General features: G+C 48.8%; 2 protein-coding genes across 8 annotated transcripts in view; one reads left to right on the forward strand and one right to left on the reverse strand.

The window, feature by feature from the left end:
- Positions 1-1068: 1068 nt before the first annotated feature.
- Positions 1069-15160, reverse strand: Yju2b (YJU2 splicing factor homolog B). Of its 4 annotated transcripts, none has more exons than XM_038313309.1 (11): positions 15114-15149; positions 13839-14046; positions 10961-11198; positions 8966-9019; positions 8497-8579; positions 7663-7718; positions 4755-4815; positions 3373-3515; positions 3124-3296; positions 1876-2014; positions 1069-1691 (listed from the first exon to the last, which is right to left on the reverse strand). In XM_038313309.1, the coding sequence occupies exons 3-11, from the start codon at positions 10961-10963 to the stop codon at positions 1279-1281; spliced, it is 1125 nt and encodes a 374-aa protein (XP_038169237.1). In that variant the 5' UTR covers positions 10964-11198; positions 13839-14046; positions 15114-15149; the 3' UTR covers positions 1069-1278. The 4 variants fall into 4 exon arrangements, with proteins under 4 accessions (XP_038169237.1, XP_038169239.1, XP_038169235.1 ...); XM_038313311.1 differs by lacking the exon at positions 13839-14046 and adding an exon at positions 12482-12521 and having other exon boundaries at positions 15114-15134; XM_038313307.1 differs by lacking the exon at positions 13839-14046 and having other exon boundaries at positions 15114-15160.
- Positions 15161-15421: 261 nt separating this feature from the next.
- Tmem184c (transmembrane protein 184C) overlaps positions 15422-25524 on the forward strand; it is a 36980-nt gene continuing 26877 nt past the window's right edge. For all 4 annotated transcript variants that reach the window (XR_005283343.1, XR_005283342.1, XM_038312933.1 and 1 more), the window contains exons 1-6: positions 15422-15941; positions 19259-19389; positions 19482-19518; positions 21032-21237; positions 21986-22060; positions 23872-23965. Coding sequence is in view for 2 of the 4 variants with exons in the window: in XM_038312933.1 (XP_038168861.1) it covers positions 15813-15941; positions 19259-19389; positions 19482-19518; positions 21032-21237; positions 21986-22060; positions 23872-23965 (672 nt within the window). In the remaining 2 variants the exon portion in view is untranslated. The remainder of the gene's footprint in view (positions 15942-19258; positions 19390-19481; positions 19519-21031; positions 21238-21985; positions 22061-23871; positions 23966-25524) is intronic.

The raw sequence follows: 25524 nt of genomic DNA on the forward strand, positions 1-25524 counted from the left end.
CTTCTTCCGGTGTCGCAGCGAAATGCGCGAGGGTGCTTGGTGGTCTTATTTTTGCCCAGAACTGTTCATCGGTTACTGAAGCGATAATTCGGCAGTCTCAGCTTTGCCGAGCTTCGGTTCACAGACACCTAGCGCTTAATCACTGAGACGCTTAATCTTCCTTGGACCACTTTTAGCCCCATTTCTTTAAAAGTACAAGCCAGGCGATGGTGGTGCAAGAGGAAAGCAGATGTCTGTGAGTTCGAGGCCAGCCTGGTCTAAAAGAGCAAGTTCCAAGGACAGCTAGGGCTGTTACACAGAGAAACCCTGTCTCGAAAAACAAAAACAAACAAAACAAAAGCAAGTACAACGAAGAACTTTTTATCCTTAAGGACTGAAGAGATTGCTGAATGGTTTAAGAGTTCATACCAGAGTTTGGTTCCCAGATGGCTTCATGTCTGCCTCTACCTCATTACAGAGGCCCCTTCCGACCTCAGTGGGACAACATACTTGTAATGCAAAAGCTTAATTAAAAATAAACCTCAGACCTTAATCTCAGCACTTGGGAGGCAGAGCTGTGAGTCTGAGTTCCCCTAGTTCTACCTAGTGAATTCCAGGGCAGCCAAGGATAGAGAAACCCCATCTTAAAAAAACCAACAAAACACAAAGCAAAACCACACACCCAAACACAGGAATTTCTCTTTGTAGCCCAGGTTGGACTGGACCACACCTTGTCTCTACTGGGGGTGTGCTCAGCACTGTCTGGATAAGGGTGTTTTTGATGGCTGTTTCACAAGCACCCCTACTAGCTGGGTCATCATGAGTGGCTGACCCCAGCCTACGGCATGCAGCCTGGATGTCCTTTCTGCCCAACTCGAGTGTTGGGTCTGTGGCTCCAGCAGCCTGACCCTCTTTCAACCCTCCTGTGTGGTCCCCGACAGCTCATACAGGAGGCCACCCAGGCCAGGGCCAATCTTGATCTGGTATCTCAAAGCCCCCATCCTGCTGTGTGCGGACACTGCTGTCATAATAGTGGCTGCAGCAGCATCTGCCTAGTTGGGTGGAAATGAAGGAAGGACAGCTACTAGGTGACTTTAGCAACCCAAGGCAGGGACAAAGAACAGGGCTTTAATGTTACAGTGTCAGGGGTTCTACCAAGGCACAGACATCCTCGGCAAAACTAAATAAATAATGATCTCTACAGGGAGAGAAGTCTGTGGCTGGGCCGGCGGCAATGAGGCCTGCAGTCCGTGAGGTCTGGACGAGTGATGGCTTCTGGTCTCTGGAATTCTGACTCCCTTACTCGCTCTCTGAGTCCGAGTAGTCAGCCACCAGGGAGGCATTGGGGTTGCTGGGGCGCAGCAGGTCCTCCTGGGAGGAATCCAGGGGTAAGGCCTGGTCTCTACAATTCCTCGTGGATTCTGCTGTCTCTTGAGGTCTGTCCTGGGTGGCTCCTGGTGGCCCTCTTGGTTCTGCTGACAAGGGACTGTCTGCTGCACACTGGGGACTTTCTGGAACTTCTTGAGACCTTCTCCTCACTATGCCCAGGTCCCCCACTGTGCCCGTGGTGCTGGGGGCTGGTCTGCGGCCCTGGCACAGCTTCTTCAAGACATTGCTAGCTTTGCTGCTGCCAGCACTGGGTCCCTGGGCCGAGGGGAACCAAGAGCGGTGGATGATTTCCGTGCGCTTCAGTTTCTGTTTGTCCTCATAGGCTGTGGGGAAAAGGTATGGTGCAAGGGTTCGAGGTTCAGGGGCAGAGTGTGCATAGCATACGCATACCCTTTGAGCTTTCTCCCCACCACTGTAAGCAACAAGGCTCCCTAGGGACCAGGTGCCCCCAAACCCTGCATGCAACCTCTGCCTCCCATGAAGCTCCTGGTCCATTGCCCTACTCACAGTCCAGTGTGTGCAGCCTTAGCAGGGCAGCCAGTCTGCGGTCGTCCTCTGACTCTGGCACGAGAGGGATGGCTAGGTTGGCCTTCACCTGCAGCGCCTGGTCCTTCTCTTCCTCCTCCTGCATGGCTTTCTTTTTTTCCTGTGGGTGGGTGTGACACACAGGGAGGGACATCAGAACCTTGCCTCCTTGAGACGCATGGGTCTCACTCCAGCCACTGGGTCTGCTTCTCCCTTGGCACTGAAGCAAGGGAAGGGCCCATATAGTACCTGCGATGCAAAAGTGGCCCCACGTGCAGGGCTCATGCCAGTGTCCTGCATTCGGTCCCTCAAGCCCTCAATGTCAAAAAGATGACCGTGTGCTATATAACACTACACGCTGACCAATGATGGGCTGCAGGTGTGACCCACTAGATAAATTCCGGAAGATGTGATAAAGAAGGTGTGGTGGCCCATGCCTGGAGTCCCAACAGGTCCAGGCAGGGGACAGAGAACTTAAGACCACACTTAAGCTTGGGCCATACTGCCAATTCGGAGGTCCTAGAATTTTTTCTACTCCCCCCAAAAATTTTTGGGGTGGGGGGCACGGTCTCCCTTTGCAACCCAGATGGACCTGGAACTTGAAATAGTTCCCCTGCCTCAGCTTCCTGAGCATTGTGGTTATAAGCATGAGCCACCAGGCCCAGCTTTCTGTTTTTTAGGTTGGACTCCGACTCCTGGGCACTGATGAGCCTTCTATTTCAGTCCCCCAGTGGCTGGAAGCACAGACAGACATCACCAAAACTGGCTCCTTGCTTATGCTGAAATGTAGCTCCCTCTGTGATGGCTGACAACATGAGGCTTTGGGCAGGCGACCAGGTTGTGAGGGCTCTCCCTCATGAACGGGGTCAGTGCCTGAAACAGGAGTCCACAGGGCGCCTCTGTGTCCTGTCTGTGCCTTGAGGATTCAGCAGGAAGTTCCGAGGAACCCAACCAGGCACTCTGTCCACAGTCAATTTGTAGATGCCTCAATGCTAGACTTCCGGCTTGTACAGCAGTGACTAATCCATCTGAGTATCTAGACTTCCCAGGCTGTGCTATGCTTGTTAGAGCAGCAGGAAGAGATTAGGCAGGGACATGACTCTGTGCTGCATACAGGGAGCCTGGGGCTCAGAGGGGAAATGACCAGCTCGCAAATGGGATGAGGAGACACAGGTCTGAACCAGTCTCCCAGCTCTGAGCCAGCTGATGCCCACTGTGGGGTTCCCTCACCCGGAAGCGCCTGCGCAGCATGCTATTCAGAGCGAAGTCGTCCTTCCAGGCATTCTGTGCCTCCTGGATGTGGCTGAGTGTAGGCAGGGCCTTCTTCAGTGTGCTGCGGTCGGCCTCGCCATGCTCCAGGCGGAACATGGCATCCGTCTCCAGTTTCTCTTTCTTCTCATGCTCTGCAAGGACCACATAAGCATGACTCTGGGGAAGCCACCTGGGGTCACGTGGGGTGGGCAAGCGTGCAGTGCTCACCTGTGGTCAGCACCTGCTCATTGTCTTCCATATCCCAGCGTTCCTCCTTGCGGCTTGCACCACTCACGATGACATAGTCGCAGTTGGCAGGGTCTGTTTGCATCTCTATGTAGTTGACGCAGAGGTGGCATTTCATTCGGAACCTACAAAGGACCTGGAGTTAGGATGCAGTGATGCTCTCCTGAGACCCCAGAACTACTGTCCGAGCACCCACTGCACCCAGCTCAGAGCTGGGAGAACCCTGGAAAGACATGTGGGCTTACAACCAGAAGAGCAACCAAGAGACTGAGGATGGGGGTCCAAAGTACAGGGCCTGCTCAGCATGCTCCAGTGTTGGCCTTCACTCCCAGTGTGACAAAACCCAACATTTAGTGCTAGGTGTAGTGGCATCCACTTGTGACCCCAGTGCTCCCTAGGCTATACAGTAAGACTCTCTGCCTACAACCAACCACCCAGACACTAAAGCTGGCTCTTTCATTCATTTGCCCATTCCTTGCCTACTTATCCACCCACCTATACATTCATCTATCCATCTACATGTCTGTCCATCTACCTACTAATCTTCCACCCACCCGCTTACCTGCCCACTGGTTCATCTATGGATCCACCCATAGACCTACCCACCAGTCATCCATCCATTTATCCATCCTCTATCTATTCACTCTCCTACTCAACGTGTCACCCACCTTCCCTCTATTGGCTACTCTGTGCCAGGCTGGTGCCAACAGCTGGGGACGATGCTGGCCAGCGGAGTAAGACAACCTGCTCTGGGAGAGGCTGACGCGATGATGGACACGTGCCAGTGAAGAGTGACCGCGTAAGAGGTGATGGCTTTAAGAGAGGTCCCTTTGGGGCTGGAGAGATGGCTCAGCAGTTAAGGGCACTGACTGCTCCTCCAGAGGGCTTGGGTTTCATTTCTTAGCATCTACATGGTGGCTCACAATTGTCTGTAACTCCAAGATTTCAAGATCTGACACCCTCCCACAGAAATATATATAGGTAAAATACCAAAGCACATAAAATAAAAATAAAATTATAAAAAACAAATAAAACCCATCATTTATTTAAAAAAAAGAAAGAAAAAGTCCCTCTGAAGGTAGTGTTTGAGTAGCACAGGGATGGGGCCATTTAGCTTCCTGGAGAAGAGCTTTCTGTGTGGAGGGAGCAGAGGCCGCACGGTCTGAAGCTGAGTGAATGAGGGGCCTGAGCTTTTACTGGGGAAGGTGGGAGCCATGAAGGACTGGAGGAGGAAGGGACAAACCCTGATTGACAGGCCAAGATGGGCAGTTATACAGAGAATTCCCTTCCCCTTCAAGACTCCTCTACGGACCCTTTAACCTGTGTTGGCACACCCGTCCTAAGGTGCCACCAGGAGCTCCTACCTGTAGATTGGAGTTGTGTAGTAATTGCCAACTTTCTTCTTTTCTGCATTGTAGCGCACACCTGAGAGGGCAGGGAGAGAGAGGCTGGGACCAGGCACCTGCATCAGCTTTTCTCTGGGTGGGGGAGAAGCTGGCGGTTTGTTGCCTGGCAGGGCAGGTGCCCTGGAAGGGATGGCACAGGAATTCAAGGTAGGAAGAATGAAGTTTGGGAGGCACTGGAGTACCCAAACCATAGGAAAGTGTGGACTGGACCAGGAAGGCCCAGATTTCCAATCCTGCTTTCACTGTGTGCCCCTAAGCAAAGCTCGTCACTCAGGGCCTGTTTCCCACCTAGTCAACAGAGACGATGGCTATTCTGATGACACAGGACTCTGGGAGTAAATGCCAATGGAGAGCTGGGTGTGGGGTACACCTGAGAGTGCAGCATTTGGGAGGCAGAGGCAAGGTGGAGTTTGCCTGGGTGCTTAGCTAGACCCTGTCACAAGTAAGTAAATACACACAGCCTGAATGAGGGTAAACTTACTTTCAACGCTCCTTTCACAAATGTCGGTTTTCCCTGGGAGGTGATGTAGTCTCCCTTCTACCGTGAGTGACAGAATCTGATGGGACAACCGAGACTGAGTGCTACTGATGGCCTGACCTGGCCGTCTCCTCTCTGGGGCAGCTGCATTGGTTCTGGCTGGAGGTGCTCATGGTGTCTCGAGTGGTTCAGCTCCCACTGCTCTCAGTGCTGGGAACAGGATCCAGGGTCTTAGACCTGCCCTGGGCCTAGTTTCTCTGTCCCTGTGGTCTGAGCCCCGCAGGTTTTCTCACTTCCCTTGTCCTTTCCTTTCCACAGCCACCTTGTCTCCAGGCACTGTGCATCTGGCTGACACCCCCACTTCCTGGCTCCTAGCTGACCCCTGTCTAAGGCAGGCCACAGACACAATGTCTCTGCCCCATAGCCTACCATAGCAACATCTGTCCTTGATTTTTTTTTCTGTCCTGGTGCTAGATCCAAACAGAATCCCGGCCCTGCCCTTACCCAGTGGTAGGTTCTAAGATCCTGCTCACTGCAGAAGGGTCCTGCCCCTACCCAGGATAAGCAATTCCAAGATAAGGCTCAATGACAGGCCTTGCTAGGACTCTTGGATAGCTGGACAGGGCATACATGGCTCCTGTGTAACAGCCCTGGAACTTGCTTTGTAGACCAGGCTGGCTATGAACTCACAGAGATCTGCCTGCCTCTGCCTCCTGAGTGCTGGGATTAAAGGTGTGTGCTATCATTGCCCAGCTTCATTTGCTTGTTCTATGATGAACCAGTCCTCATCCATCATTGCCTACCTATCATACCCATCCACCATCTTTTATCTTTCATTCATCTGTGCATGTATTTTATTTTGAAGCTGAACCCAAGGCCTTGCATATGCCGGACAAACATCTACCACATATCATACCCAACCCTCACTTTTCTGAGACAATGTTTCATCGTGTAGTTCAGGCTAGCTTCTAACTTGCCATTCTGCCTCAGCTTCTCTAGCCTGGAATAACATGTGTGCTACCAAGCCTGGTTGTAGCTTTATAATAAACCAGATGTGTTTTATTATAAAAACACATTTTTATACGTAGATGTGTTTCCGTCAGTTCTACCAGCTGTTTCAGATGGCTGCGGAATTCTGAGCAGGATTCATTGGTCAGTCCTAGGAAAAGCTCTTTGGGGCTGGGGAGGACTTTAGAGTCTATTGGGGTGGTCCTCAGAACAGTGCTCCCCTCTGGGGATTGGATGTGATCACGAGGCAGGGCCTGACAAGACTGAGTGCATTATCGACTGCTTGGCTAGTACTGGCTGCTGCAGAACTGCTTGCTGCGGGGGCAAACCTCACCACCAGGAATCAGAACAGATGGCGTCTGTGAGGTTCTGTGGTTGTCCTGGCTAGTTTTATGTCAACGTCACATAAGTTAGAGCTATCAGAGAGGAGGGAACCCCCAACTGAGAAAATTTCTCCGCAAGATCCAGCTGTAAGGCACTCAATTAGTGGTTGATGGGAAGGGTCATCCCACTGTGGGTTGGGCCATCCCTAGGCTGGTGGTCCTGGGTTCTATAAGAAGGCAGCCACGAGGACCAAGCCAGAAAGCAGCACCCCACCATGGCCTCTGCATCAGCTCCCGCCTCAAGGTTCCTGCCCTTGCTGCTTTTGATGAAGAACTGTTATGTGTCTCATCACGACACAGTGACCCTAACTAAGGCAGTGGTGTAATGGTGAACAGCGGACGCTCTGAATCCAGATGGGACGGGATGGGGTGGTGAGACAGCTTGGTGGAAAGGTGTCTGCTGCCAAACTGGACGGCCTGAGCTCAGTCACTGGAAACAGCACAGCAGAAGGAGAGAAGCGACACCCGCAAATGCTTCTCTGACTTCCATAATTCTGACACACACACACACACACACACACACACACACTAATCAAATTAAAAGAAGACGGGATGGTATGGACTGCTGTAGTGTGGGAACAGAGGGAAACTGAGGCATTTGTCCACATCCCCAGGAGGGTCTCTGCCCAAGTGTCGTGCTGCTGACCCTGTGGCTCAGCTGCGACAGTGAGATGGGAGCGGAGCGCAGCCCCAGCCCTCTGTCTGGAACATATGCTGCAGGAAGCACCTTGAACACACACAGGTGGGCCTCACCCCAGCTTCACTTTACAGACTGGGAAACTGAGGCATAAAGTCCAGCTGGTGGGTAAAGGTTGCCTGCTGGCGACTGGCAGGGACAGGGTCTGGATCCCAGGGCCTAGCCTTCTCGTACTCTAGCTTGGGGACCGGCCACCTTCCGATTTGGCCTTGGGGCTGACACTATCTCCAGTGTCTCAGAGCACCTGGCACAGGGGGCTGGAGGGGCAGGCAGGTCACAGGTGACGGTGAACTCACTCACCCATGCCGATGTGGTTCTTGCAGCCATCACACCAGATGTTGTACGGCATTTCAAATCTAAAGCAAAGGCAAGGCTTTTCAATGTTGCTTTTCTTACACTTACTTATTTACCCATTGTATGTGTGGCAGTCACAAGACAACGTTCATGAGTTGGGTCTTTCCTTCTACTATGTGGGTTCTGGGGATTGAATGAAGGGGCTTGGCTAGGCAACAGATGCCTTCACCCACTGAACCATTGCTGCTCCCCCTTTCTCTTAAGGCATATTCTGGCTATGTTACCCAGGCTGTTCTTGAACTCCTAGACCCAAGTGATCCTCCTGCCTCAGGTCATCTAGTATCTGGGAGGCCCTGGCTGGCCACTCTTCCTTCTGTGGTCATGTCCTTGCGCATCACTCTGTGGCTCGTCCCACGCGGAGGAAGAGTCTGACCCCAGCCCTGGAGTCAGGATCCACACTGGGCAATTGAAGGGGAAGAAGGGACAAGTGTGACAGGTCTGGGTCTGGCCTTTAGAATCCTGGCGCTTTTGCAGGCTCTTTTGGAGCCATGATACTGCTGGCCTGCTGGAAGAAGACCCACTGTGGAACCGTCTATCTCTACAGGCCAGGGCCCCACTGACCAGCTGGTCTTCAGCTACCAAGCCCCCACCAATGAAGGAGGAAGACCGAGTCAGGTTCTTCCCAGCCCAGAAGAGGTACCTAGACTTGTTATCAATAGCAAATACTTAATGTTTTGTTATGCAGCAATGGGTGACCGATGCAATGTCTTCCTGCATTATGGAATTAGAACCTTTCAGCGCTGGGCCTATCAATGGGAGAGGGGGTGAGTAGCTTCTTACCGGATGACAAGGATGCCTTGTGACAGCTTCCGAGCCCGTTCTCGAAGGGGGTGGCTGTTGTGGTATCGGTTGAGAGAGCCATGCTGTATGGAAAGGGTGAGTGAAGGTAAGCAAGGCCAAGCTAGGGTAGCTTGTTCCTCAGCTCTTCCTACTGCTGGGGACAAGTGTCTCCCTGGGTAGAAGGGGTTTCAGTCTTACGTCCTACAAGCAACAAAGGAGGTGTGGATGTCTTGGGAAAGCAAATAGCCTGGAGCCAAGGACAGAGCTGCCCTTGGTATCTGAAGGAAGGGGTTCCAGGAGCCCCCAGGGACACCAGAGTTGAAAGAAAGACTTCCTGCTTGATCATAGCAGGGCTTTTTAGGCAATGCCATGCTAAGTGGGAGAGCCTGCACTCATCCTCCAGGTACCTTGGAGTCTTCTCTAGTAACACTTGGTCCCTGAGGCTATGGGGGTCATTGAGGCTGCTTACCTTCTCGGGGTTGAAGTCTGGGGGGTAGTACTTGTTTTGGCCTTTCCTTTCACCCTGAAAACAGAGGGGAACCATGTATCAGAGAAGGTAATGCAGGGACCCCGGGACACGCTAGATGTTCTATCTAGTATCTGACCTACAGTGGGAACTAGGCTGAAAAACCACTTGTTATAGCTTTGGGAAATGCCCTAAGGCCACACTGTTTTGCGCATTCTTGGGGACTGCAGGCTGTGGTGAAGAAGTGGGATGGCCACTGACTCCTAAAGGTTTTAAAGCAGTGTTTCACGCAGCCCAGCTGGTCATGAGGTGACCAGCTGAGACTAGCCATGACCCTCCTGCCTTCCCCTCTCAAGGCTGGTACCATGAACGTGCACCACACCTGGTTAATGGGTACTGGGGATGGAATCCAGACCTTATGCTAGGCTCTTTAATACAGTTCCTCATGCTGTGGAGATCGTCAACCATAAAATTACTTTGTTGCTACTGTTTTGAATAAATGTAATCTTGCTAATGTTTTGAATCATAATGTGAATACCTGCTATGCAGGATATCTGATATGTGACCCCACAAAGGGTCTCGACCCATAGGTTGAGAACTGTGGATCTAGACTGAGAAGTGTAGTCTTTACCCATCATCCAGGGAACTTCTCTTAGCTACCACTCTTAGAGACCACTGCAGAAAACCACAGCCAGTCAATACTCAGAGTGGTGGGGCCCAGTCCCAGCGAGTACATCTGCAAAACACTCCCATACCTAAGGCTTAGGGAACTCTGTGGAAGAGGGGGCAGGAAGGCTGTGAGACCGGAGGACCAGGGAGTCTGCTGTGAGATTGTGTATCCTAGAAACATCAGAAGTTACATCTGCAAAGTCTCAACCACATGATCACCCAAACGTGAGTTGAACAAGGACACCAACAAACTTGCCAAAGTGGGTAATGACCACGAGGCCTCAACAAAGAGCTACAGGCAAAAGAGGAAAGCTGAGAGCAGGAGAGGCAGCTCTCCCCAAGGAGAACACACCAATGGGTTGTCCAGCCAAACGGTCAGTCCTGAAAACATACACACGCATGACATTATATGGACTCAACAGATTATATTTGGGAATACACATGTATGTACAATACTTTATCCACATAAGAAAGAGTGACAAAGAAGGAGGCCATGAATTTGAAGGCGAGCTGGCAGGGATATATGAGAGAGTCTGGAGGAAGAAAGGGAAGGGAGAAATGTAATTAAATATAATCTGAAGAATAAACTACAGCAAAACATGGTCCAGTGCTGTGTGCACAGCGCAGGGGCAAAGCACTTGCCTAGAGTCCTGGGCCAGCCCTGCCTTTAACACCATGCTGCGTGTAAAGCCAGACAGGACGGGAGAGCGAAGAGGGAAGGACAAAGAGTGACTATAGGGCTGAAGAGATGGGGGATGAGGGTGTCACCTGGCTCTGAAGCCTGGGACCCACATGGGGGAAGGGGTTGACCACCACATGCATGTGCACCCACTCTACGATGAATAAATAAGTACAGTTCTATACATTTGTAGAGGACTGACTGATCAACTTAGCACTCAGGCTCCGTTCAGAGGAGACAGCCTCCTAGAGCTGCACCAACAGAGCGGGCAGGACCACCTTACACACTTCCGGTGGCTAATGCGGCTCAGGAGTGCCTGCCCGGCAAGCACGAGGCCCTGGTTTCCGTCCCAGCTCTGTAGCAACGAGGCATTATCCCAGCACTAGGATATGGGTCTCTGAGGCACAGGGTCAGGAGTTTATGATCATCCTCGGCTAAACAGTATCAGAAAGGAAGGGAAGGGGCAGGGAGGGAGCAAGATCTAGATGGAGAGAAGACCTGCTGGGTGGTGATCCGAGTGCCCAGCAAATGTCTGCCACCACTACGAACAGCCATCAATAGCTACCACCCAGGAGCCTGGGAGAAGCAGGGCTGCCTGGAGGCTGTGCTGGTGCCTAGGAGGAACCCAGGCTTGGGAATCTTCTACTCACCATCTTGGGAGCTGCCCACGGGTCCTCACTAGCAAGGGTGCAACTGGGAAGTGGCCTGGTCAATGTATGCAGTGGTGGGGTGGACCCTCCTATGGGGCCTGCAGAGGCCACAGGCTGCCCTGTAACAGTGTGGCTGTATGGCGGTCTGGCTTGGCTCTGCCTATTTCTTGAAGTTCACAGTGGTTGAGTTGTGACCTGGCACTGAGTCTCCACAGGGTGAGGAGCATCCAAGGACAGCCTGGAGGGAGAGAGGAAGGAGGCAGAAAGGGTTTAGAGAAGCATATGGCTCCAGATTTTATGCTGGGGTGATCAAGTAGGGATGGTGGTCTGTGTGCTAGCTGCCAGGGGCTCCTTTTACATTTTCCTATTAAAAATTGATTGTTATGTGCCTGTGTGTGTGTGTGCATGGTGTGCCAAGCATGTGAAGGTCAGAGAACAACTCGTAGGAGTCATTTTTCTCCTTTCCCCACTTCAACTTTTCATCAAACTCAGGTTGTAGGCTTGGTGGAGTCAATGACCAGTCTCACTGGCCCAGCAGGGGTCTCCTATAATAATATATACTAGCATGCCATGATCCCTTGGCCTCCGGAAGCTCTCAGTCGAGTTGATAACCAAACCTACAGAGCCTACTGCCTCCCAGCCTTTGCTCTCTGAGGTCACCTACCCCTCTTCTTTCTCTGTTCTGGTCTAGCTGACTTCCTGGCTATCTGCAGAAGCCAGGCAACTGGACTGTTCCTGAATTACTGGGATGGACTCAGCCTCACAAAGGCTAAGACAGTACTCTACCACTGAGCCCCATTTCCCTGCCTCTCATTAGGGGATTCTAGGCAGGGGCCCCAGCACTGGGCTATAGCCCTAGGTCCAAAGATGTAGCTTTTGTTGTTTCTCTTGAACGCCAGAGGCCTCATTCAATCACCCAATCTAAAGTCACTTCTTGGAGCCAGGTGTTAATTCTTATAATCCCAGCAACCAAGAATAACAGGACTGAGATAGGAAGAGACCAAATTTGAAACCAGTATGGGCAATGTCAAAATAAAACTAAAACAGTTTGGAAATGTAGCTCATGGGGACTGTGCTTGCCAAGCACGCAGAAGATCCTGGGATCCATCCCAGTACTGAAAAATAAATGAATAAGTTAATTAAAAACAAAAGTAAAGAGCTGGGGAGTGGTGGTGCATGCCTTTAGTCCCAGCACTTGGGAGAAAGAGGTAGCCTGGTCTTCAGAGCGAGTTCCAGGACAGCCAGGACTGTTACACAGAAAAACCCTATCTTGAAAAGCCAAACCAAATAAATAAATAGAAATAAAAAAAATAAAAAGGATAGAGATAAGGCTTAGTTATTATAGTGACCATGACTGTTTAGCATGCAGGACGTCCCGAGTTCTACCGATTACATCAACCGCGTGTGGTGGCACAAGCTCAGCACTCAGAAGGTGGAAGCAGGAGGATCGAGTTCAAAGCCAGTCTGCACAACAGGAGACCCTGTCCTGAGATAAATGCTGGATGGGCAACAGAGACTCACCTAAATTAAAGAACGGTCATGCTGGGAGGAGGGGACAGCCCTGTCAGGGGAGAAGGGGTTCCAGAGTAAGCCCAGGCAGGTAAACCTGCTGTGACAGGATGGGTAACACACTTCTGTCTTCTTACCACTGAATATCCCTGCTCAACTGCCCTAGGCTAAAAGGGTGGATAGCACGTAAAAGATTGACCTTGGGAAAATCAGTGCAGGCCATAGGCAGTTGTGTGAGGGCACAACATGTGTAAGTACAGGCCATAGGCAGTTGTGTGTGTGTGTACATGTGTAAGTGCAGGCCACAGGCAGTTGTGTGTGTGTGCACATGTGTAAGTGCAGGCCATAGGCAGTTGTGTGTGTGCACGCATGTAAGTGCAGGCCACAGGCAGTTGTGTGCGCATGTGTAAGTGCAGGCCACAGGCAGTTTTGTGTTTCTCCAAATTTACGTAGGTTTTGGGTTTCCAGGACTGTGTGGCAGGTGCAGTGACACACTGAGCCACCATTCTGGCCCCAATTTTATTTTTATTGGTAAGTTTGAATTACACATAAGTGTAACCTGTCTTCTGATAGTCTCAACGATTTACACTTGATCTTTACCAGAAGGCTCAGATGTGGTTCCCAACCACTTAAAACTTGAAGACTGGGGCCCACATGGTGGAAGGAGAGGACAGATTTGATCTCCACGTGTGCCATGGCATATACTATGTACATGAATGCACACAAAATGAATAGATAAAATGTAAAACAAACGGTTTTCTTTGCTGTTTTGATTTTTCAAGACGGGTTTCTCTGTGTAAGAGTGCTGGCTGTCCTGGAAATCGCTCTGTAGACCTTGCTGGTCTCAAACTTAAAGATTCACCTGCCTCTGTCTCTGGAGTGCTGGGATTAAAGGCGTGTGCCACCACTGCCCGACTTGAGAACTTCTTTAAAAAAAGATTTATTTTTAAATTGTATGTGTATGTGTGTGTGTGTGTGTACGCGCATGTGCGCACACAGCCACAGCGTGTAAGAGAGGATGTCAGATTCCCTGGAGTTGGAGCTAAAGGCCACAGTGAGTCACCTGACATGGTACTGGGAACTGAACTCGGAGCCTTTAGAAAAGCAGTATGTCTCTTAACTGCTGAGCCATCTTTCCACCCCAAGCTTAAAAAAAAAATCATTGTGTGTGTCCAGGTACAGGCGTGTCGGTGTGCGCAGGTCAGAATTGTGTGTGTCCAGGTACAGGCGTGTCGGTGTGCGCAGGTCAAAGGGCAACTTTGAGGAGGCAGTTCTCTCTATCCACCACGTGCGGCCAGGTTGTCAGGCTTGGTAGCAAGTGTCCTCACCTACTGAGCCATCTTGCTGTCCCCTCAACCAAATACTTAACTGCCTGCCCAGGTTTGGGGTCACAGCGGCCTGGGTCTCTGACTTTCGCGGAGCTCCCACTTCTTCACCAGTCAGGAGGAAACAAGGTCCAGGGCATGACAGTGCATGCCTCACGCACTTAGGGAGCAGAACCAGGGGCACAGGCTGAGTTCCAGGACAATCTGCTCTACACAGCAAGGCCAGGGCAGCCAGAACTACACAGTGAGACCCTACCTCAAAAAGCAAAAATGATACAAACAAAAGTTGAAAATGGGGGTATTGACAGGAGGAATGAATTTGGGGCTTGTTGTAATGACATAAGTGTATGGGGACTGCCTATAGTGTAGATGCCCAGCTTGTGAGTCAGCGTGTGTCTGGGGTCTGTTTTACAATGTTTAACCAGTTTGTTTTGGGGACACGCCCCTCTATGGAGTCCAGATCCTCCAGTGTCACCTTTTGAAGCCTTAAGGTGGTTCATCACCATCGGGAGTACCACAGGCAGGTTACACACAGGCTGCTCGGCGCATGCTCAGGGATGAGGTAGGCCATCAGAGCCAGGGATCACTCCTGACCTCACCAGCCTGCACAAACGACAGCCTACCGGCCTCTCTGCTGCTTCCTAGCTGCCTGACTCCGGGCCAGCTGCACTGGGCCTCACTTTTAGAAATCAGGTGGAAAAAAAGGAGTTTTCTACAGGATGGAGCTGCCGAGGCTGCGCCTGGGAGTCGTGGCAGGTGTTAAGCATTGGGAAGGAAGCGCATGGGACTACTAACAATTTTAAAAATGATTAAGTTATGTGCATGTGTGTGTATTTATGCACAAGTGAGTGCAGGTGCTCGAGAGGGTAGAGGGTTGATTCGCTGGAGCTCAGGCAGCTGTGAGCTCTGAGACCTGAACCCCAGTCCCCTGCAAGGGCAGCACAAGCTTTAACCGGTATGCCAGCTCCTTAAAAATTACACGTTTTCTGTGTGTTGGGGGAGTGTGCCACAAAGTGTGTGTAGGTCAGAGAACACCCCACAAGAATGGATTTTTTTTTTTTTTTTTCACCATGTTCAGGGTCGAACTCAAGCCGTCAGGCTTGGTCGCCCGGCGAAGCCACCTCGCCGGCCCTCAAGCTACTGTTTCTAAGCACCATGTTCCACACTTGGGCTTGGAGGGCTCATCTTCGGCATGAAGACGGCTAGGGGCCCTGGGAACCCGCTCGCGTCCGCAGGTCTCCCGCGCCAAGCCGCAGGGGTGGGATTCATGTCCTGCCACCCCCGTCGCCGCCGCGGACCGCTCCGCACCCCGTACCTACCTGCCCTCCTCCTGACGTCACGCCGGCCGCCACCAGCCCGGAAGCACACCCGGCGCCGAGAACGCAGAGAGCCCGCCTCCGCGGAGCGAAGACGCATGCGCGAGGCGGGGCCAGGCACTTTCGCCATCTCGATTGGCTGAGATTCTCGCAGGCAGACCAATCCAGGCCCGTCTAGCTGGAAAATCCCGGTTGGCCTAGCTTGAAGCTCCCCGCCGGTCATTGGCTTTGAACATCTGACCGGAAACGGAAGTGGACTCATTTCTTTCGAAGATGAATTCCACTTCTGTGGAAGTTCCGGAAGCGTGAGTGAGGAAGTCGCGGGCCGGGTCTTCCGGGGGGCGGAGACTCGCCTTCCAGAGCAGGGGGGAGGGAGTCGCTGGCTTCCAGCTGCAGACGGGATCCTCCAGGTCACCCCGGCTGTCCTCGGGGCCATGGTGCAGCCGAGACTTTGGGCGACCCCCAGGTGAGCGGCGACTGCGCCGCGGCGGACCGGGTGCATGCCGGGTAGCCGGCGAGGATGCAGCGAGCATCCCGAGCGGCCGCCGCTGCGGCAGCCGCAACCACAGCGCAACCTGAGGACGCGGTGCCAGCGGCTGCCGAATTTTCCCCTGCAGAGAGCCAGAGGAGGAAAAAAACAAAGAAAAGAAGCCAAAATCTCGGCTTCGTTCGTTTTTTGAGCTGTTCAAAACTAATTTGTTTATGAAAACGCCCTGCGCCTGTAATCGGAACAACTGGAGGCGATGGATCCGACCCCTGCTCGTACTTATTTACGTAATTTCCATCCTCGTTTCGGTTCCCTTCGGTGTTTGGGAACTTCAAAAACTAAAGGTAGGAGGGTCCAGCACCTCTACCCTTTCCTACGCTAGTTGGCAGAATCCCTTTGTCTGCCCTCTCATGCTTGGGGTCTGGAAAACATTTCGTCTTTGAACATACAGACCCGTCTGATTTCATTTTGCCGCTACAACTGGAGGTGGGACCGGGTGGAGAAAATAGTTAATGTTGCTGCTTAGAATGCTTTGCCGATACCCATCAATTCCCAGAGAACTCTTCTTGAAATCAGATCTGCTGTGCAGATATTGGTCTTAACCAGATAAAAATAAACTACCTTGAAAGCTACGTTCTGGATTTTAGAAGCTCTTCCTGAAACAAAAGGATTCCTGTTTGACTTGCTAATTGTTTTTATGTTTGAAGTTATGTCTTTTGTTTCTTTAATGGGATAAAGTCTCATGTAGACCATGCTCTTTGGAATTTGCCTTGTAGTCTAGAGTAAACCTCCAAGCACATTCTCAGCGCGCTTCTGATTATTGAAGGCTGGGGATGGAACCCAGGGCTGTGTGCATTTGAGGCAAGCAGGCATTCTCCCATCTGAGCGAAATTCCCAGACTTGAAGTTACTCCTCAGTCAAGGGGAAAGTTTTACTAAAGTTCCTTGTGTATTCATTTCTCCTTCCTTCCTTCCTTCCTTCCTTCCTTCCTTCCTTCCTTCCTTCCTTCCTTCCTTCCTTCCTTCCTTCCTTCCTTCCTTCCTTAAGTGTATTTGTTGGTGTATTCGTGGGATGGCCCCCTTGTGGAGGTCAAAGGACAGACAAGTTGAGGGAGTTGGTTCTCTCCTTCCTTCTTGAGTGCTGAGTGAGGACGGAGCACAAGGGGTCAGTGCAGTGTTGGAGGCAAGCACCTTAGCGGCGCCATCTCTCTGACCCACCCTTCCTTATGTGTCGATGTCATGTTGTGACATTAGTAAAGCATTGCAGGCTGGATACCTAACATATCCATAATACATGTATAAAGGGAACTTAGAATTATTGATTAATTAATTAATAACCAGAAAGTACTTTCATTGAGAAACACTTATTTTGGAAGAGTTATGACATGCCATGTAGATGACCCCCCCTTTGATTGTGGAAAATATTTTAGTTAAACAATGTGTCTAGACATATTTGTAGGGTGCTTTTGTTCCCTAAACTTTTATTGGCTTCTCTTATAGTCCATATAGCTAGTTCAGGCTATTAAAATATGACATTAAATATTTCTCATTTGTTTTTAGCTTATTTGAAATTTGTTGTCCAAATTTGGGTATAGCAATCTTAATATAAATATAATTTCCTCATTTAGTAGTCCTTGGAATATAGTATAGGAAGGTAAGTGAAATGTGTACCATTTCTACTTAAGACTTCTCTCAGTTGTGAGCTGCAGTTTCAAAGCACCTCTAACCTTTCAGACCAATTCTGATCTGCAGTGTAAACTGCCAACACCCCAAGTCAAGTCCCTCCAGTCCTGATAGGGATGTCTAATGGAGGGTGTGCAGGTGAGCCTGTCGTACTGCACTGGATATGCAAGTCTAGGCCTCAGAACCGCTTCAGCTGTAGATACTTGTCTGTTCTCTCTGCCCTAAGAAAATGCCATAAGCTGGACTGTGAAGATGGCTCAGCAGGTAACGCAATAGCCAGGCAAGCCTGACCCTGAGTTCCCCCTCTATAGCCCACATGAACGATGTCTAAGGCAAGAGGAAGGTAGACACATAGTTGCCAGAAGCTTGCCAGCCGTCTGGCCTGGCATATGCAGCACAGCAGCAGAAACGAGAGGCCCTGGCTCACAAGGTGGAAGGAGAGCTGATTTCCCAGAGTTGTTCTCTGACCTACACACCTGTACTCACATGTGCACACCTGCACTCACACATGCACACCTGTACCCACACCTGCACTCACATGTGCACACCTGTGCCCACACCTGCACTCACACACGTGAAAGCACATGTTTATGAACTGAGTGCCTTCAATAGGCATTTATCTTTTCACAGTCTTGAAAACTATTTTGGAGTCAGATGTCATGGGGGCCAGAGGAGTTGCTTTCTGGGGAGGGTGCTCTCAGGTCACAGGTGGCCATGCTTTTGCTGAATCTTCAGGTTGTAGACCGATATCATTTTGCGATCACCAGCCCTATGAGACTATGACCTCATTTTACCTAAGTCACTTCCCATCAGCCTTATGCCCAAATATGACCGTTGGCATTCGAGGTTAGGTTTCAACCTCTGAAAGGGGAGCACACCTAGGTACTCCCCTAGGTGTACTCCTAGGTATAGTCAGACTTCAGTGTCCGCAGATAAAGAGTGCTTTAGATCAAGGACGCAGAGAAGGAACAGGGGCAAAGGACCCGGCACCAGTATTTCACAGGAAATTACAAAGAACAAAGTGAATGCCCGGGAAGGAGGGTTTCGGGGAACATTTTGACTGGTGTCCATTGTTGCCACCCTGTCTCACGTTTCACAAGTAGAACGATCATTGAGAGCTCAGTGATTTCACTGGAGTTGAAGGACTAAAGCCAGAACAGATTTGTTCGAGTGGGAATGTGTGCTAGAAACTTAGAATCCGGAGAATCTTTGAGTTTTGAAGATCTGACTCCGAAGGGCCCTGAGAAATGATAGCACAATGCGCAGAGAAGACTGAGGTTACAAAGGCTTTGTTTTGTGTTTGAGGTTAGAGGTATTAGCTAGAGCATATCCTCAAGAGCGCTCTCATTCATTCTGTAACTATGATTTTATTTAACCCTCTGAGAAATGCCGAGTACAGGAGATTCCCTTTGTGGACGAGGACACTGAGGCAGAGAGAAGTGCCCATGGCGCTGCCGTGCTGTGGCACGTGACTGCAGCGGTGGCTGTGGTGGCTTGTTTTTCCTGTCGCGTGGTTTATGACTGCTCGACATGGAACTTTCCTCCTAGCAGTACTCTGAGGACACTTGGTCTGCATCAGTCCTTGGCACACAGGGTGCTGGTCCTCTACTCAGACACGATCGCAGTGGGCAAAGATAGTATGGGAATGTTTTGTTTTGTTCGAGGAGGGTTCTTTTGGTTGTCCTGGAGCCTCCCAAGTCTTTGAGACTAAAGGTGTGTGCTCTCACACCCCTCTAACTCCAGGTCCAAGGACTCTAGCGCCCTCTTCTGGCCTCAGCAAATGCCCACACATGCACACCCACACAGACACAAACATATTAGAATTTTTTAAAAAGTAAATCTTTTAAAAAAATTGTCACTAATTATTTTGGAATTGCCAAGCAAGATTAGAAATCAAATGAAAACATAAGAAATAAAAATATTGATCTTTATAGTTTTAATATCAGAATCTAAACTAATGTGTTCTTTTGTTTTTCAAGGTTGGAATACACACTGAAGCATGGCTTATTGCTGGTATCTTTCTGCTGCTGACAATCCCTGTGTCCCTCTGGGGGATTCTGCAGCACTTAGTGCATTACACGCAACCAGAACTTCAGAAACCTATTATAAGGTCAAATCTTAATATATTTGCTACTACTAGTGTTGACGGACATAATTCATAAACATGATATTAAATGTTATTGTATGGTTTACTTTCAATAGGATTCTTTGGATGGTCCCAATATACAGTTTGGATAGCGTAAGTATATTTTATTGTATTAAGAATTCCTGGGCTGGAGAGATGGCTCCTCTCTCTCTCTCTCTCTCTCTCTCTCTCTCTCTCTCTCTCTCTCTCTCTTTCATCTCACTTTATTTCTGGCTGTCCTGGAACTCACTCTGGAGACCAGGTTGACCCTGAACTTACAGAGGGCTCCCAGTCTTTTGACAGAGGTTTCTGTCTCCCCCAGTCCTACAGCTGTTCAGTCCCAAAGAAACACACAGAACTACATTAATTATGAACTGGTTGGCCTATTATCTCGGGCTTCTTATTAACTAATTCTTATATCTTACATTAGCTCGTAATTCTTGTCTGTGTTAGCCACATGGCCCAGTACCTTCTATCAGTGAGGCAGTTTCATCTTGTTTCCTCTGCAGCTGAGCGAGGACTGCAGCCTGAATCTTTCCTCTTCCCAGAATTCTCCTGTTCTCGTCGCCCCACCTATACTTCCTGCTTTATTAAAATACAGTCGACAGGGTACAGACCATTGTCCCACAGCACCAGTCTGTCTCCCTAGTGCTAGGATTAAAGGCATATACCACTGCAACTGGCTAAGCTCACTTTTTTTTAATGTTGGCAAAGATGATAATGTAATGAAAAATGAAGCTGTTTCAAATATTTTTAATGTGTAGCTCTTTTCCTACGATTGTCTTAAAGACATTTGTAGGCATGTTGCAGGGACGCATCTCTCACCACTACTCCTTAACCTATGCTTGGCATTAATAATAGTGGCAGCCCTGGAGGTTGAGGAGATAGGGGTGCAGATAAGAGAACCTCCATGAGTTCAAGACCAGCCTGGTCTGTATAGTGAGTTCCAGAGTGCAGACCTGGGGTCAGGGGCTGTTTTACATGTTTCTGCTCCAGGGTTGGCTGAACCCATAGATGCAGGTTCTCAAGGATCACTATCATGCTTTTCCATGATTAAGTATTTTATTTGTCACCTCACCCCCCAAAAGAGGAGAAAAAGGAAAGGACAAAAGACTTTCACAGTGGATGTAACTATTGGTGGTTAGTTATAAAGAAAATGGCTTTAGCCAGGTGTGGTATTGCGTACCTTTAATCCCATCCTTCAGGTGGAACTCTGTGAGTTGGAGGCCAGCCTGGTCTACCTAGTGAGTTCCAGAATATCCAGGTTACATCGACCCTGTCTGAAGAAAAAAAAAAAAAAACAAGAAAGACACCCTTAATTTCAGATAATTTGAGAACACAATTTACTTTTTATATTCCTTATTTACCACAGCACTTACCTGTTTTGTTAGCTGTATTGAAGCTGCTTGTTGCACATCAAGGCATGTGTTACAGGGCTGGGGATGCAGCTCAGTGATGGAATGCACCCTTGCATTCCCTGACCTCCTCTCCAAGTAAATCCATTCTGGATTATGTTAGTTTGCAGCAAGCATGGGACACGATTTCCAGGCTCTAGAGTTAGCTTCTGTGAGTGGGGTGAATTCACATTGTGTCGGCGACAGGTCTTTAACGTCTTGTTTTCTCGTAGTGGTTGGCTTTGAAATTTCCCCAAATTGCCATCTACGTGGACACCTTGAGGGAGTGCTATGAAGCTTACGTCATTTATAACTTCATGATATTCCTTAACAACTACCTAGCAATCCGATTCCCCAACGTGATACTCCACCTGGAAGCTAAAGATCAGCAACAACTTCTCTGTCCTCTGTGCTGCTGTCCACCCTGGGCTATGGGAGAGTAAGTATGTATGTCTTTAGTGAGCCTCCGTGTGGGCTTTCAGTATCAGTCAGCTGTTTTTACTGTTAGTTGTTTTGTTTTCTTTTTATGTTGCGAGTGATCACTCCGGTAGAAAAGTTCATCAGTGTATTGTAGGAGAAAACCTTAGAAAACATTTAGTCAGCATCCTTTTTACAGCTGGGAATAGGAGCCTCCGTGACCTTATGTGTGATCACACAGCTGGGACAAAATGACTGACAAGAGCAACGAAGGAACAGAGTTTGTGGGGCCAGTCCATTGTGGTGGGAAGGCACGTGGCCGGTGCACCTGCTGTCAGGAGGCCGAGGAAAGCCGGAGCTCAACTCACCGCCACCTCTGTGCAGTCCAGGCCACAGCCTGGAGAATATGCTGCCACCCTTGGTGGCTCCCTTGTCCCAGGAAATCTTTCTGTGAACACATTCTTACATATGCACAGGTACACAGTTGATCTGTACCTCAGTTTCTCTCCTGGAGTGTGTGTGTTAGACGTTTCACTGTCACTTCTAGCAAAAACGTCTGAGATAATCGGGTTTGTTTGGACCGTTGATGAGCTCATTGGGTCCTGTTGATCTGGGGTATGTCATGGCAAGAGTGGGAAACAAGGAAAGACCAAGGTCCCAGTACTTTCTACTCCTTCTGTTCCACGCCCTGTAAGTGACTTCAATTTGGAGGCTTTGAGATGCTCTGATGTCACTGAATAGTTGAGCTTTGGTGTTCTCTTCTCTTGCAGAATACTGCTTTATCGGTGCAAACTAGGAGTATTGCAGTACACTGTGGTCAAACCGATCACCACTGTGACGGCGTTGTAAGTGAGACCTTTCTGGAGCTGGGTCTTTTTTTTTATCTTCTTGATATATGTCAGGGAATATAGCTTAGTTGATAAGAGTGTTTGCTTTGGGGGGCTGGAGAGATGGCTCAGAGGTTAAGAGCATTGCCTGCTCTTCCAAAGGTCCTGAGTTCAATTCCCAGCAACCACATGGTGGCTCACAACCATTTGTAATGGGGTCTGGTGCCCTCTTCTGACTTACAGGCATATACACAGACAGGATATTGTATACATAATAAATAAATAAATAAATATTAAAAAAAAAAAAGAGTGTTTGCTTTGTATGCACAAAGCCTTGGGTTTAATTCCACAGAAACCAAGTGTGGTGTTTCATGGCAAATAATCCTCGCACTTGAAGGTAGAGTCAGGAGAATTGAGAGTTCAAGGTCAAACTGGGCCCTGTCTTAAAAAATAATTTATGTTCTTAAATGGGAAAAAAACAAGTAGAAAATCAATGTTGATTAATAATTTAAATCCATATATAAAATCTGGATTCTATTACAGTGAACAATATAAGAATTGTCACGAGATTCACATCCTTTTGAGAGCAGACTGTAAAACACAAAAAATAAAATCTCCTTTGGGTTAACCAGACAGATTTATTTTCTACCTTGTTAAGAGTTATTAAGAGGGGAGGGGAGGGAAGGGGGAGGAAGAGGGGAGGAGATGGAAATTTTTAAAGATAAAAAAATAAACCAAAAAAAAAAGTTATTAAGAGCCAGGCAGTGGTGGTGTACACCTTTAATCCCAGCATTTGGGAGGCAGAGGCAGGAGGATCTCAGTGGATTCAAACAAGTCTGGTCTACAGAGTGAGTTTGAGGACAGCCAGGGCCACACAGAGAAATCCTGTCTCAAAAAAAAAGTTTATTGGGAGCACAGTCTTTTACTGGTGCCACCTTTCATCCCAGCACTGAGGAGGCAGAGGAAGCAGATCTCTGTGAGTTTGAGACCAGCCTGGTCTACATAGACCGAGTCTCAAAGACAGACAAAAAACCATTTGATGTCAAAATATGAAACATAATCAACTACCTCAGAAACGCTCCCTTAAAAATATCCAAAGTGTCAATTTATATGATTCCTCTCTTAGACCTCAAAGTTCTACAGCTCACAAAGTAAAGACAGCCACGCTGAAACAAACCAGGTCAGCTCTTTATTCTGCCCTCGAGCTGGAGCAGTTTATGGCTTATGCTTAGTTTGTTTGCTGCTTAGAAACCAGACGAGCGCATAACCCAGTACTTGTGCTAAAAATTACTTTCGAGGTGAGGGGTGGGGGGACTGGGTCTGCAGATACGCATCTGCCAAGTAGTTTACAGGGAAAAGGTGAGCTGGAGTCAATGTTTATCCATCACGCTTTCCAAAATCAGGCCTTGTCTTTTGGAGTTAGTGATGATTCTCTAGTTTAATGATGCTGAGTTTGTCATTCCTTTTAAGTTAGAAGGAATAATTATATCATACACATGTAGAAGAATGTTTCTCTGTCCATGACCAGAGTCAAGAGATGGTCCATAGCACTGCTGAAGTAAATGGTCTCAGAATTCTTAAGTGTGTGTTCAGGGCTGAGAGCACGCAGTGGTTAAGAGCACCCCATACTCCTGCAGAGGACTTGGGTTCAGTAAAATCTAGGGCCAGCGTGGCCAGCACCCTTTTCTGTCCACCAAAGGCACAGCGTACACATTGTGCTCAGGTCTGCATGCAGTAGAACATTCATATACATAAAATAAGTCTCTAAAGGAGACATATTAAGATACGGGTTTGCTTGGTTAGTCATAACGATTTTTGCCATTTTTAAGGGTATGTGAGATTGTTGGTGTCTACGGTGAAGGGAACTTTAGTTTCTCCAACGCTTGGACTTACTTGGTTATATTAAATAACCTGTCACAAGTGGTAAGTAAATCATCATTCCTCGTAGCTGTACTAAGTTAGTTTCTGTGCTGAGTGTTATTAGGCACTTTTCTTGAGGAAAATATTACTTTTTTCATTTGTACATGGATTATTTGCAGATGATATGATAGTATACATAAGTGACCCCAGGAACTTGAAACAGCTTTAATGTATATAAAAGTACAGTAATGTGTTCATGAATGATTTGGTGATTACATGCACACCTGTTTGCCCTTGTTACAGCACAGCTGTGGGTAAGAGCCTTGTGTGCTTCTAAATGAGCAGAACACAACACAGCCTGTTCAGTTGGAGGGAAAGTCTAATTGGTGCAAAAGGATAAAGTTAAAATAAAAATGGAAGGATTCACCAGGTGGTGGTGATACAGTCCTTTAATCCCAGCATAAAGACAAATCTCTGAGTTTGAGACTAGCTGGGTCTACAGAGTGAGTTCCAGGACAGCCAGGGCTACACAAAGAAACCCTGTCTCAAAAAAAAAAGAAAGGAAGGGAGGATTTTTCTCTGTGTAACAGTTCTTCTAGCTGTCCTGGAACTTGCTTTGTGGACCTGGCCTCAAACTCAGAGATCTGCCTCTCTCCACCTCCCAAGTGCTGGAATTAAAGGCATGCACCACCACTACCCGCCAAGACTGAAGTTTTAAAAAAAATGGGTGCTGGTCTAGGAACTCAAGGGCTGTAAGGAGTGTCTTTGGGTGGTGGTGCTTCCTACAGTGTAGTAACTGAAATACAGTGGCCCACACACAGTGTTGGAAGTTTATAATGGTTCCGGGCATGGCAGCGCATGCCTTCAATCCCAGAAGGTGGGAGGCAGGGGCAGGCGGATGTGAGTGTGAGGCCAGCGTGGTCTACAAAGTGAGTTCCAGGACAGCCAGTGCTACACAGAGAAACCCTGTCCCAAAACACCCAAAACAAACAAAACAATTTTTAATGGAAATAAATGTGGTATGTCTCCAGAGATTTCGCTCATGTTTGCCTTCATGACCCGTAGTCCTTTTTCTGGAAATGTAGTCTAAAGAAATGGTCAGAAGTGCTTTTGCCTTCTGGGATGTAATACCCATGATAAGAAAGGACTGGAAACGCTCTTCATTGTGGGCATAGTGTGTTCTTCCCATTGGCATTTAGATAGATATTCAAACACACAAAAGTTAGCTACTTTTAGTTGCAAACAATATTGGGGAACAAAATTTTCTTTTAGTTCATGACATATGTTAGAAAATTGGGTTGTGACTGGTGGAATATGGGGTGTTTGCCTAGCACACATAGCCCCGGGTGTGATCCCAGCCTAAGAGGGTAGCAGTTCCTATGTACAGAGAAATGGCTCAGTGCCGACAGTCAGTTTGTTTTGGTTTTTGTTGTTACTATTGCTTTTAAGTTTTTGAGACAGGGTTTCTCCATAGTTTTGGAACCTGTTGTGAAACTTGGTCTGTAGACCAGGCTGGCCTCGAGGTCACTGAGGTCCACCTGCCTCTGCCTCCTGAGTGCTGGTATTAAAAGTGTGCGCTACCACCGCTAGCCCCTCGATTTCTTTTTTAACAGTACTAGAGC

The sequence above is a fragment of the Arvicola amphibius genome, chromosome 15 (genome assembly GCF_903992535.2).
Source record: "Arvicola amphibius chromosome 15, mArvAmp1.2, whole genome shotgun sequence".
NCBI lineage: Eukaryota > Metazoa > Chordata > Mammalia > Rodentia > Cricetidae > Arvicola > Arvicola amphibius.